This window comes from Trachinotus anak, unplaced genomic scaffold (assembly GCF_046630095.1).
Source record: "Trachinotus anak isolate AG129_WGS33_773 ecotype Australia unplaced genomic scaffold, CSIRO_AGI_Tana_v1 ptg000019l, whole genome shotgun sequence".
Lineage (NCBI taxonomy): Eukaryota > Metazoa > Chordata > Actinopteri > Carangiformes > Carangidae > Trachinotus > Trachinotus anak.
The window spans coordinates 20,042,259-20,056,458 of record NW_027273870.1 but is presented as its reverse complement, the minus strand read 5'-3'; the positions used below and the strand labels follow the sequence as shown (position 1 = coordinate 20,056,458).

At 39.4% G+C, this 14,200-nt stretch overlaps 1 protein-coding gene across 1 annotated transcript; it reads right to left on the bottom strand.

Moving 5' to 3' along the window:
• Positions 1 to 1,137: 1,137 nt before the first annotated feature.
• Positions 1,138 to 3,284, bottom strand: foxe1 (forkhead box E1). Its single transcript, XM_071504535.1, has one exon. It carries the CDS (start codon positions 2,757 to 2,759, stop codon positions 1,662 to 1,664), a length of 1,098 nt encoding a protein of 365 aa, XP_071360636.1. The 5' UTR covers positions 2,760 to 3,284; the 3' UTR covers positions 1,138 to 1,661.
• Positions 3,285 to 14,200: the final 10,916 nt, after the last annotated feature.

Below are 14,200 nucleotides of genomic sequence, written 5' to 3'. Positions count from 1 at the left end.
GTTACTGCTAAAATGAAAAAAATATCCTCCGTCATGGATGTTTTGTTACGGCACACTTAAACTGTCAGTAAAAGTTGGAGAAACGGTGTAAAGTAATGAAGATACCAGTTGAATGTGTTTTGGGTAGGATGTGCAAAAAAGCGGAGTTGTTTTTTTTTACTTTTTCCAAGCTTTAGCACGATAATCTTAACACAAAGGGTGTACGCCTGTAGGGCACACCTGAGTTTATTTAAATCTGTGCTGTTTTCTTTAGATATGACTCATCTAATCTTATAATATTAACTGCAAAAAGATCATCCATTATCTTCAACCTAATTCTTTCTATTAGAGCTGCCATAGAACTATAAATGAAACTGGTGTATCTTTGTAGCAAATCACCCATGTCACCGTTACTTTGAGTGCAGCTCTTATAAAAATTAAATCATCCCTTTGAAATCTTTTATAATTTGACACATGTTGATTACGGTTATCCTCATTTAATCCACACAGATATTAAGATTCTGCGGCAGTCAATAAGAACTAGGACCCAACGAGGATACTGTGTCCAAAAAACAAAGCAAAAAAAAAACAACTTCTTTTCTAAAGCTTTTCTGAATCAAGTGTCTTCACCATAGTGAAGTATTTCCATACGAGTCTCATCTTGTCTGATTTGAAGCCTTTTTGTGGAGGAAATTCTAGCGCAATATTGAGTTACAAGTCAATTCATTTTCTTGATTAGTGGATCCATGTTATAGATTAACTGTGTGTGTGTGTGTGTCTAAGTGCTGTTTAGATGTCTGGACATGATAACTGAGGCTGGTCACGGCGACTGCTAACACTGTGGCTCCAGACAACACTTCAAATCAGCTGAGCTGAAACGTAAACACAAAAGAAACAGATGTTGGAGGACATTTTTCGTCCCTGGTGGAATTATATCTGGACCGTCTTATATTGTGATATAATTATAGATATAACATTTACAAATACATCTGAAGTAATTCTGATATGTGACTAACTCATGTCACCTGGCTACAAATCACGATTTTCTCTGGGGATGATAAAAATAAAAAATATGGTCTAATATTGTGCCACAATTGCTTGAGTTGTAATAGCAATAATACATCAATAATTTAAATAATTATTCTTGAAGAACAAAAGTTATATATAATTGTTTATTTCCAAAAAGACGACCTAATATGCATTTTCATTTGGCAACAAAATACATGCAAATGTAATAAAGTTGATGTTCTTCATACAAGCCACTTAATGCAAAGCCTATGACCATGAAACACAATAATTTATAGAAACATTTCAAAGACTGTCTTTTAAACTTACCAGTAATGTAAATATTTAACTTCCACATTCAAGTCATGACAGAAAGCTCGCAACCACACATGAAATTAGATGAATTTTACATTATCACATTCTGTGAAGAGGCCTTGACATTTAAACCCACATGTAAAGTGAGATCTAAAAGTAAATTACCGTACTGAAAATGGGTTATGGGGTTCATTGTATAAATCACAGTTGTATTGAGAGGTGTTATTAATCATTCTGTTTAGTTTTGTCCTTAATGTCACAAACAAAGAAAAACAATTCATGTTTGTGTGCAGATATGTCTGGCTCACTTGGTGCTGCCTCAAGTCAGTTAGTGAGATGCTGGGATCTACATTCTCAGTAGCTCAGATAGCAGAGACAAACCTGTCCATATTCCCTGGGTATGTGGGGTGTCTCAGATAACCCCCAGTGTTGGCAATAGGACCTGCAGCACTGTTATACTGGGAGAAAGAACCCAGCTGCACTGGGGAGATCCTGCCATAATGGTCCACAGGCTCTGCAGGTCCGTGGGCTGAGGCATGGATGCGTCCTGTTGCTGCATACCCCTGGGTGTGGCCCTGTGCATATGAGCCCTGGTGTGCATGGTGGTGTGGGTGGCCATTTGGCCCGGAGTAGGTGAACCCGGGATGCGTAGAGGAGCGAGATTGCACAGCTCCTCCACATGGTTGGTTCGGGAAGGCTGGGACTCCCATTCTGCAAGGACTGGATCCGTTTGGCAGCCCTTCAGGACTGAAGCTCCGGCTGGGCTGCTGCATCACCTCTGGCCCTTGGCCTCCCATCATGCTGGCTGGAGTTGGGTGTCCCATGAGGTTATTGATGCTAAACATGCGGGTCTGACCTGGTCCGAACCCAGGAGGCGATGAGGTGGGGTAGTAGGCGGATGGCAGCTGCTGCCCGTAGGTTGGACTGACTGTCATGTTGGGGTAGGCTGAGTTGGGATATGCAGCTGATCTGGCAATCTGGACAGGAGAGAAAACTGGCGTCTCATGCACAAATGAGGCATACGTGCTGAAATCACAGCGCTTAAACCTCTTCCTCCGCCTCAGGAAGCTGCCACTCTCAAACATGTCCTCTGCATTTGGGTCTAAAGCCCAGTAGTTGCCCTTTCCTGGCCGCCCCGGTTCTCGAGGGATCTTGATAAAACAATCATTCAGAGTCAGGTTATGGCGGATGGAGTTCTGCCATTTCTTTGAATTGTCTCTGTAGAAGGGAAAACGCTCTGTGATGAATTTGTAGATGCCTCCCAATGTCAGCTTGCGGTCAGGGGAGTTTGCTATGGCCATAGAAATGAGTGCAATGTAGCTGTAAGGGGGTTTCCCCCGCTGCAAAGGTCTCTTCCTCCTTCGACCTCTGGGCTGCTCCTCTGTTTGTGGTGGAGGGTTGGAGTCAGACAAAGTGTCTGCTGCAGTGTCTTTCTCCACTTTGACCACTGGCATTGTCATGAACAGGTCAAAAAAATGTCCCAGAAAACAGATTATAAATTGAGTTTACTGCAAATGCTGTGCAGTACTGGTACTTCCCCAGTCTGCCTGAGGAAACAAATTTGATCCTTGACGGTAAAAACAGAAAATCCTCCCAGAAAAATCACATCTGTTTTTCACAACTCACTGTCTTTGAGTCCAAATCCAACAGTTCTTCAAAATCAGTGGCAGTAAAAAAGCTTCTCCAAGAAATCCAGTTTTGTTAAATGCAGTGCTCATTCAGCTTATTCCCACAGTTTGTTGTCAGGTGAAGTTGAAGAGGTACAAGAGGTGTACGAGTGCCATGTGTGGTGTTTAAGGTGTGTGTGTGAGAATGAGTCACTCAGCATTACCTGTAGAGTGTATTACCTTCACAGAGCACCTGAAGGGCCACACCCCCCCAAGCATCACATGCTTTCAACATACCTCAGCTTTATAAGGGCCTATTGTTCATGTTTGACAAAGTCTGCATACTTTGTGGTGGAAATTTCTATTTCAAGTGTTTTGACATATTTTTAATATAGCTGTAATAAATGTCTGATAACCTGAAATTCAAAAACATCTGAGGTCCAAAGCACTATCTACTTTTCTACTTTTCTATCTACTATCTAGATTTCTGTTAACTATAGATAATCAAAGAAAACATACATAATTTATATGTTTTTACGTTTAGTTACTTTTTAGGTGCATGTATGTACTTGCAACTCTCAGATTTATCCTATGTAGGGCCGCTTTTAGTTTCATCGACCAGAACTGTCAAAACAAACATTGTTTCCTCTTCGTATTCAAATTCCCTTTTAAAGCCGACCTCAGTTTATTTTAAAAAGTCCAAAATGGTCCATGTTGTTTTGACGTTCAACACTAAAAGACCTCTTTAGTGGTAACTTAACCTACGAGTTGTTTTTCTACCTTGCTTCCTTGTTTGTTTTGTGCCAGTGGTTGGACAAGCCAGCTGTGTTAAGAGATGTAAATATTTTCCAGACAAAGGCCCTCCTGTGATTTCAGCATGCAAAATATAGGTCATCATCATAATCCCTGGACGTAACTCGAGAGACAGGAATAACCAACACTTGAATCAAAAGTTGGTCATTGAAATTGGTTTTGATTATGAATGTCTTAGGAAGGAAGGGGTGGTAATACTTGCTGAATGTTAAAAACAGCCTCATTTAAAGTTTTTCTTTCCGTATTCCAGTTTAACTTCTGCACACAGTTTTGATTTTTAAATCACTAGGTTCATTCTTTTCATCTATGAAAACTTTGCTTTTAAGGGGACTTTAAAGCGATGAAATTCCTCCTAGTGACGGAGACTATGCTGACGCTCTGTGCAGGTCTGGTGGTATGAAGTCTGGGGACTCCACAGGGCTGGGGTTCACCACCTTAATCTCTTAAACAAACAGAGAGGAAAACAGCACACTCCCTCCGCTCAACACCAGGCTAGGTTAACACTGCGGGCATGTGTCAGAGCAGGAGTGTGGTGAGAGAGCGTGGGTTTGCACAGACAAACAGCCCGATGAAAGGTTTAGTCCTGTGGGGAGGGCTGGGGATGTGGCACTCCTGGGCTGGACCTGGAGTTGCCCTGTTATATGATGGGGATGGGTTATGTGATGGGATGAGGAGTTTTTCTTTCGGCTGACATGAAAGTCCACATACCTGTTAGCTGTTAATTCAATTCAATTTAACTTTACTGTCATTATGCATGCATTTCAAGATAAGACAGGTGAAAACTGTTTTAAGAAGAAGGTGGATTAAAATTTGACTCAGTCTATGTTTTTACTTTAAAATTATCCAGGTATAATCTAGGTGTAATCTCTCAAAGCCTCACAGTTAATTACTTGGGAGGGAGAAATTCATTGGAAAGTTGTGGGTGCAGTATTGTGGAAAGACTGATGTAATGTTTGTTATGATGCCAAGACCTCAGATGAAGAGGTAAAGTTAATTGAGTTTAGTATATATCATGTTTATGACAGATTATTTTCATGCTTTTTAAGATTTTCTTTTGTATGATGGTCATTTCACTGGTGCACAGTGACAAACTATGCAGCAGTTAGATCAGTGTGTGGAGGGCATGCAAAGCTACCTGAAACCCCTGGCAAAGGAAAGTGAAAGGAGACTAGGAAAGGCAAATAAATAAGCCACTAGATCACAGTGGATAGTCTTGGTGAGCATTTACAGCGTAAATGTAAATACATGTAAACTAAGGCTAATACAATCAGCAGATTAATTGATTTGTATACAGGCAGAAAGTAAGCCACGAACTGTTTTGATGATTGTTTGTGGCGTCATTAATTATTTTTTAGTATTTATATTGTTATTGAAATCCATAATGTAAATATTATTATAGGCTGGCATTTGAAAATGTGTTTCCTGTGTCTTTTTAGTTCTGTCACTTGAATGTTGCTCGATATCCAATTTAGACAGTAATATACCTAAAACACATAGAAAAGTTTGAAGATGTTTATTTGGGTGAATGAAAAATAATATCCACATCTTCAGTTGATACAAAAATGAAAATAGGTGATGATTTTCTAAAATCACAATCTATGTTCTTTCTTAGTCCTGAACTTAGTTCAGTTCAGAGCTTTATTGTCCTACAAAGGATATTCTGCAGCAAGGGAGAAGTACAACGATAAAATACAATAAAACAATAAATTAAAGAAGAAAGTGCAATTATACTATACACACAATACAAAATATGATTAAATGACCAATGTGATAAAAAACTGCAATAAATAGCAATGAGGGTAAAGTGTTGTTGTTCAGCAAACCAAGAAGCAGTTTATGGTTTATTTAATTGTCTATTATTCATTAATTGCATTTATTGCACAGGTATGCACAACTTATATTTGAACCTGTCAGTTTTAAATGGTAAATTCGAGTTGTGTTCTTAAGACACAATGTTAGCACAGGGAATATTGCATTAAGTTACTGCTCTAACATGACTTTAATAATGTGTTTGATTGTCATTTTAATTTCTGACAGATATGATAGACATGAAACGTAGTTTGCAGTGGACCTCACCCTTTGCCTAAGTCAGCCTCGTATGCTTTATGGTTATGAACAATTAGTGGTGAGTTATTTCTCAGGTACCTGTTGTTACTGGAGCTCAGGCACATAGTTGCCATAGTTTGCTCATGCATCATGATTTGGCACTGCAGAATTTACTGTCTAATATTTGTTCATGAGCCTTTTACCTCAGTGTGTGTGCTGGTGGATTAAAAATATGGCTTATGCTGCTGAAAGGCGACTCTACTGTCAACAGTTCTATAATGTGTTGATGTGCTTCAGAGACTTAAATGATTCTCAGCCAATGCCAAAACAGATCATGTTGTGCAACTTCAAAAGTTCAAATTTAGCAAGAAAACTAACTTTCACTCTTTTCAAAAGTGATACTTTGACTGAGTGACAATGCATACAAATATTCTTTGATGGTTTTTTTTGGGGTTCACTCTAAACCTGCTCTAATCATTGTTTTTATATTGATAATGCATGACAACCCCAAGCAGAATAATCACCTGACTCTTCACTGTACACCACCTGCACCAAACAGCAGACAGACAAAGTTAATCAATAGCTGGTCAACATGGTGCAGCATTTAGCAGCTAAAGAGCCAGATATTTCCTGCAGGGATTAGTGGAGACCAAAGCAGAGCTAAAGGTAGAATGAATATTGGATGTAAAGTATTTTCATCAGGTGGACACAAACATAACTCCAAACTTTTTCTATTGTTGTAGTATGAAAGTGCTCTGGAAAAAAGATGCTCCTTCGTATATGACAGTCAACAAAGGGAACAAAAGATGCCAAATCATACATACATTGCATTATTATTATATATATATATATGCATATGTACCTCAGTAGAAAAGTTAAGAAGCAATCTGCATAGGTGCATTAATAAAACCCAGCTTTGTTGTAGAGTTTAAAAGGGTAATTTAGTTACACTGAAGTGAAAATACAGTTTTTCATGAATTTCATGTTCTTTTCGTCCTCCCTTTATGCTCTCATGCCACTTAAGCATTTGCTTTCAAGTCCTGAATTCTTATAGGTGGGATTTTTGAAACTAGTGTGACTTTAGCTGCAAACACAGCACCACATCCTCCTGTTGAAGTGTACTTGGGTTTAGCATCACCGAGTATACGTTTGGGGCTCCACAGCTAAGAGCCCTGGAGCTATGCATTGATGCTGCTGTGAGAGGCCTCCACCTGTCCATCACAGCACAGTGTGGAGACGCAAATGACGGCCGAGACAGCTGCACAGGAGAGCAGGGCTGCAGCCAAGGCAAATGAAGGGCCCTTCACTTTGTGTCTCACGTATACTTCTGGCTGTGCCAGAGAGAAACGGCTCTTTCCAAACAAAGACAAACAAATTAGACATTTGAATTTGAACACTCGACTTTAACCATTTGGTGGCTGGGCTTATACAGGTGGCAGATGTCTTTTAGTTCTGATAGAAGATAAGAAGCTCTTCAACAGCAGCTGAGGTAGACAGAGAAGCAAAGATTATTGTTCGTGTAATTTGTGTATTAAGGGAAATAACTGAAGGTAATTTCCAACCCTTTTATTTGAATGACATATAAAAGATACAAAAACCAAAACATCCTTGATATTAGCTATTAACACATATACTCACCGAGCATTTTATTAGGAACACCTTTAGACCTGCATACTCATGCTGTTGTCCAATCAGTCATAAAAACTTGCACGTACAGGTCAGGAACTTCAGCTATTGTTCATACCAAACATCAGAACAGGGAAAGTATGATTTCAGTGACTTTGATTGTGGTGTGATCATGCCAGATGGGATGGTGTGAGTAAAGCTTCTGATTTCCTGGGATTTTCACACAGAACAGTCTCTTGAGTTTTTACTCAGAATGGTGTGAAAAATAAAAAAACATCCATTGGGCAGCAGTTCTGAAGATGCAAATGTCTTATTGATGAGAGAAGTAGGAGGAGAATGGTCAGACTAGTTGGAGCTGACAGAAAGGCTATGGTAACGCAGATAAACTGCGTAAACTTTTTACATCTGTGAGCAGAAAAACATCTCAGTATGCACATGTCAAACCTTGAGGTGGATTGGCTACAACAGCAGAACACTATGTCAGGCTCCACTCCTATCAGCCAAGAACAGAAATCTGAGGCTGCAGTGGACACAGATACACAGACAACATGAATCCATGGGCCAAACCTGCCTTGTTTCACCTGTCCAGGCTGCTGCTGGTGGTGTAATGGTGTAGGGAGTGTTTTCCTGGCACACTTTGTGGCCTTTAATGCCAATCAATAATTATTGGAATGCCACAGCCTGTCTGAGTGTGAATGTGTGTGTGTGTGTGTGTGTGCACTCACCCTGACCCAGTCAGGCCACTGTGGAGAAGTAAAGGCTTCTTGTTTGCATTAGCAGCTGCAGGGGCCTGGTGAGGATGCAAACTCCTGACGGTTGACTTGCTCCAAACCCGGGGCAGTTTACATAACTGAAGCACTGCACTTCCCAGGAAACCTGCCGTTAAATCACAATGCGTGTGAGGGCGTTATCGTATGTCTTCCATGTGCACATTGACTTTTATAAAAAATAAACATTTGGATTTGTGTAATATAAGAGTTTCTTTCCCTTATCCGGGTAGAATTATTAGTATTATGTCAAGTTGAAATAAACCAATCAACTGTTGCGGAGTTGAGGATGTTTTATTGCACACCCATGAGGCTCATCAGTTTTTCAGAGCTGGCAAGTCCCTGATGTTTAAACTTCTGTGGTTTGTTCACTCCCTGGTGTTATATGTCCATCATCTGAGAGTTGTTAGTTAATTCATGTGTAAAACTGCCCGTTAAGGTGTGTTGGGGTGGCACTTTGAGTAACTGATAGCGTAAAGATTTATGCAGTGAAGTGGAATGATGAGTACAAGTGTATACACTGTTGAAGTAAAACAATCCTGGGATGATAATTGGCACAGGATAAATGAGTTAGTAATGCTTTTCCTGCATAACGTAAAGGAGCAGTTTTGAAGAATTCCTGTGCTTACAATATATTTACAGTTATTACAATTAACAGTTTACAACATATTTTTCTGGCAAATCCACTCACTCAGCCCCGCAAAAAGGGGACATGTCATTTAGAAAGAATATTTTAACCGAGTGCATCACTATGAACGCCTCTCAGGAAAGACACTGAGAGTGTGCGCCATAATCCCCATTTGAACTAATTTATTACCTCCCCACTCTCAATGACAGCCGGCTTTTTACCCCGCCTTAAAATGTGGTCATTTAGAGCAGTCATAAACTCTTGTGCCTTCTGGTGTTGTAAGACAACATGTTATATATATGTACTACTACTTTTTCAGTATAAACCAGCCTGTAGGCTAAAAGTTAATGTCTCCCTTGTCTCTTTTCCCAAGCAGTCACCTCATTAAATCACACCTTAATTTATATGAAGCAATCATGTAATTACCATGTAATTTTTGAGACTCTCATTCGACCTCAGGGTGTGAAGAACCAACAGAGGATGGGACTACCACACAAGTCTGTAAAACTGAAAAGCTTTTTGAGTAACCTGCGAAGCTACAACAAACAAAATGCAGCAAACAGTCCACACCTATCGGAATCAATTAAACTTGCTTAGATCATTTTGAGCGGTCGCATCAAAGCCAAACCAGCTCCATGAGCCGGCCGACGACACTCCAATCAGCACTTATCAACTCAAACTAATTAACACTTAAAATTCAACACCTTGCAAAATTCAATATCTTGACCAAGGTAAGGAGCGTAAACAACCATTTTATTCATATAGCTACAATTTGGTGTATTGTTTTTTTTTTTTTTTTATCAGCAGTTAATCAAAAGGTCCATGTTTCTGTCACTACTCATAGGCAGTTGTGGATCAGGTTTTCTTCGTGTGACTCACACAGAGTCTGACTCACCCCTTCCCTGATGGAGACTGCATCTGTATCAGAGCTCACAATTATAGTCATGGCTGGTTGCAAATGTCAGTGCCTCTATGTCAGTTGGGCTCTGTTAGGATCTATATTTCAACACCTCACAGATGTCTCAGCCTGCACAGAGCCCAGGCAGCCACACATGAGCATTTTTACCCGTGCCTGCACCTGAAAAGAACTTCAGTTGCACAACAGGATCGCATGTTAGGATTGTTATACAGTGGCAGTCGAGCACCATCCTCCTTATTTTGTTCTACTTCATTAACACGGATTCATTTCTGTGTGTGTGTGTGTGTCTGCTGTCTGACAGAGAGGCAGAGAGGAGGGTGGAGTCAGACGAGATGTGTTGTTACCAAGCAGAGCTCTTGTGGCTTTGGCAAAGTATTTCCCATGAAGTGAAGCTTTTGCTGTCTTTTTCCTTCAGTTGTGCAGTACGTGTCAATCTGTGTGTGGGCGTGTAATGGCAGGCAATTCAGTCTACGAAGTGATGTCATTTGAAAAAAGACAATTTTCCAGCCTTTCTTAAGAAATACGCTAATCCGCTTTCTTGCTGAGAGATAGATGAGTATATTGATAAGTCTTTTTGGTAAACATGAAGCCACTGCCAGCAGCTGGTTAGTTTAGCTTACCAGACAGACTTGGAACAAAGGTAACAGGAAACAGCTAGCCAGGCTATGTTCAAAGGTGACACAGTCTGCCTCCTAGCACTTCTAAAGCTCGCCTATCAACATGTTATGTCTTGTTTGTTTAATTGAGAGGAACAGTAAGAAATAATCCAACACATTACCCCTGGTAAAACCACACTGAGATACAAATGAGATAAAACACGTTAGTGAGCTTTAAAGGTGCTGGTAGGTGGATTTTGTTAGTTTTGGAGAGAGCCACACCAGCTGTTTCCCCATGTTTCCCGTCTTTGTGCCTGGTTTCATTAACCAGCTGCCGGTTGCAGCTTTATACTTTACTGCACAGACACGAGGGTGATAACAATCTTGTCATCTAACTCTTGGCAAGAAAAGCGAATGAGTATTTCCCAAAATGCCAAACTATTGCTTCAATGCAAACAATAACAAAAAACAAAACAAAACATGAACACGTGAACAATTCCAAAAACTGGACGTGTTACATAGAACTAAAAGATAGAGTAAAAGATACAGCCGTTTGGAAGCTCCACCTTAATAAGACAATTTTACCAGTGCATACAGGGTTCAACTTGATTCATTACATGGTCCCTGGTGTCTTTTTTGTCTTGTGAGCTAGGCACCCTGCCCTGTAATTGCAGCAATAATGGCCAATTCATTTTTTAAATCTTCTATTTTTTAACTTGATTATAATCACTGCTTCGGTCGCAGGTATTGTTCAGCGGTGCACAAAAAGGCTTTTGTGTGTCATTACTGACAAGCTTTCACCGCCACCTAAATCCTCTGATTCCTAAGCAGGAAGATACAGGTATTCATCCAGCTTCCACCGATATCCTTGAGCACAGTGTTGTGTTTTCTCAGCTGTCAAACCCCTGACATGTCTTTTTAAGCTTGGCAAATGAAGCACTTGTGGAAAGGGCCTTGGCTCTAAAATGCATGTTTGTCACTTTATGATGTCGAACCTGTCGATTTTGTTTTAATATGAGGAGATGATTGATTTTTATATAAATGAATCATAAACAGTAAGTAGATTTTGTAAAAGGATAGCTAATACCTCCTAAAATGATCAAACAGCACAGCGCGCTAGATTCTAATCTTGTGACCCTTCAGCTAAACTTCTTTGTCCCAGTGGGGGACATTTGTCTTGTAGCAAGGTTAACCATACAACAAAGAAAGACGTAAGCATAGCATATACAGTATACACATAACAATGATTCAAACATAGTCACCATCCCCACCACTTTTATATGAAAGTCATTAGGATCTTTTGTAATTACCAGAAAATTCAAAATACATCCTTTGTAGCCAAGCGATGCTTATTCGTGACTGTCCCTATCACGGCTATTAACAGTTCAACCAAAGAGTGAAATTCACTGGCCAAATGGTTTGATTAGAATAGTTTGTAGAGGTCTGAGGACATAAATCATTAGTATTTCACGTAAAAAAAAAGCAAAGATTTTATAAAAGCCTAATAATCACTCATAGTCTTGTGTGGCATCAATGTTTTTCTTCTTCTTCTTCTTTTCTATCTTCTTCAAGGAATAGTTTGACATTTGAGGAAATGTATTCACTTTCTTGCAGAGAGAAGATCAATACCACTCTCATGTCTTTTCAATAACTAGAAACAGGGTTGGGGACCAAAAGCGTAGTGCATTCATCCATGTTTTAAAGTATACCTAAGATTTCATTTTGAGTTGAAGTAAAACTTTGTCCGCCATGCAAAAGCATTTCTAAGTTGGTAGATCTGAGTGTTTTCCTCTGTTCTTTGAGTGTTAAAACAAATACATCTACAACACATTGTTGTTATTGGTCATTATAGGTAATTAGTTATTTTTAGTTTCGAGATACATTGACTGTTCATGATTTCTGCCAGGATAGTTAATGCTCTTTACACTTAAGAGAGAGAGGACACCGGCAACGGGAATGGTAGCACCATCTCCATGCATGACTTGGCTGAGAGACTTGAGCGTGACCACTCAAACAGGATGTGGTGCAGAGCAGTCCACTTGTAGGTCTGCGAGTGTGTTGTGTGTTGTAGGTCTCACGCACACCTGTATCTGGGTTGTGCGGAGGGAGACTGCCCTTCTGACTCAGCCTTGCATGGTAATAAGCCAAGTGAGACACACACACACACAGAAATCTTGACTGGTATGCTGTTTCTTTCCAGTGCCACCTGTGTGTCTGTTACTGTGGGATTTGTACCTCCTCAATCACTGACACATGTGGATTATCTGTACTTAAGGCAAAAAGCCAATACAAGCCACATCTTGTGTGCAAGCAATCTGGCTCTCAAACACAACATATCTTTGCCAATGTGGACAGAATCATCTAAAGATCTGCTACTAGTATAATTGCTGTAATTAGACCAGAAAAAAACAATATTATCTCTGTGTATTGTAAATTTAATACATATTTTTTTAAACACACGCAGACACCCTGAAGCAGTATTGTCCTCAAAACTGTTTTAGTTTGATGCCGTTTGTGGAATAATTGTAGATTTTTTCTGCTGGCACTCGGTGGGTTGGATGATAAGTGGTCTTTGTGGTTTGGGTCTGAGGTGCCCTGGGCTTGTGCTTGGCAAAGATAGCGGAGCTCAGATGTAAAGACAGGTTAAAGGTGGGTCAGCTGTCGAGGAAGCATTATGAGTGACTGAGTCAGAGAGACACAGAGAGAGAGAGAATAGGAAACACTGTTGAACAATACTGATAATCTCCCTCATCAGAAACCTCAGTCTCCTGGATTTCTCTCTGTGCAGGTGCAGGTAGAGGTCTGCCCCAAAGCAGATACTTTCCTTTTCTTTGTTAAGCTTTTGCTTCTGTTGTTATTGTTGATTCATCATCAATTAACTTGCATAACTTACTGTGTGTTTATTATTTTTTATACTGTATATGGAATAACTAGGGTGGGGGGATGTGGTTGAAAAGGGTAATACAAATAGTCTTACCTTGTGTTCAAAGAGATTACAATTCTCATCAGAAATCCAAATATCAACAAATCAAATAGGTTGTACATTTAAAGCTCATGATACAGTCATGAACAGATTGCATATGCTGCTTCATATTTAAAGGACAGTTCTGGTTTATTGGAACTTGTTTTTGTAGATTTTGGAACCTTTGCCGTTATAGGAAGTTAATCTCTGAGAGTAAGACATAGCATGAAACATGAGGCATACAGTTTTTAAACCAAACCCCAGTCTAGCCAAACTTATTTGGAAGAGAACTGTAGATTTTTGTGCAGCCTTTTGGTTGAACCCCCTCATATAATGTGTTTTATAAACTGTAATTTGGCTAAATTACTGATTTTCTGATCATCAGAGTGCTAGCACTTTTTGCCTCATTGCACTATGTTGTGGCAAATTTGGTTTTTGAATATAATATAATATAATATAATATAATATAATATAATATAATATAATATAATATAATATAATATAATATAATATAATATAATATAATATAATATAATATAATATAATATAATATAATATAATATAATATAATATAATACGTGAGACGTGAAATGATTGCTGGAAGTATAAAAATAAAACGTGACTAACTGGAATCCGTTGAAGGCAAGAATTGGAGACAAAGAGCTGGATCAGTAGTAAATCTAGAGCTGAAGGAGGTATAAAGGAGGCAACAGAGAAAGACCACGTGCAAGGAAGATGGCACAAAGGGGGTTCACATATTGCATTAGCATAGATGAAAAGATAAGGATTGAGTCTAGATTAACGTAAACACACATGCTGTGCGAGTCCATAATCTGACCATGTCAGGCTGTTCTAAAACAGTTTTGTTCAGTTGGATGAAGCTTTGCTGCCTGACAAGTTATTCTGGATTCTTTCAGAAAACAGACTTTATTTTTAT

Excerpts from the sequence above, each read along its gene's own strand:
- foxe1 (XM_071504535.1), bottom strand. The coding sequence starts at position 2,759 with ATGACAATGCCAGTGGTCAAAGTGGAGAAAGACACTGCAGCAGACACT.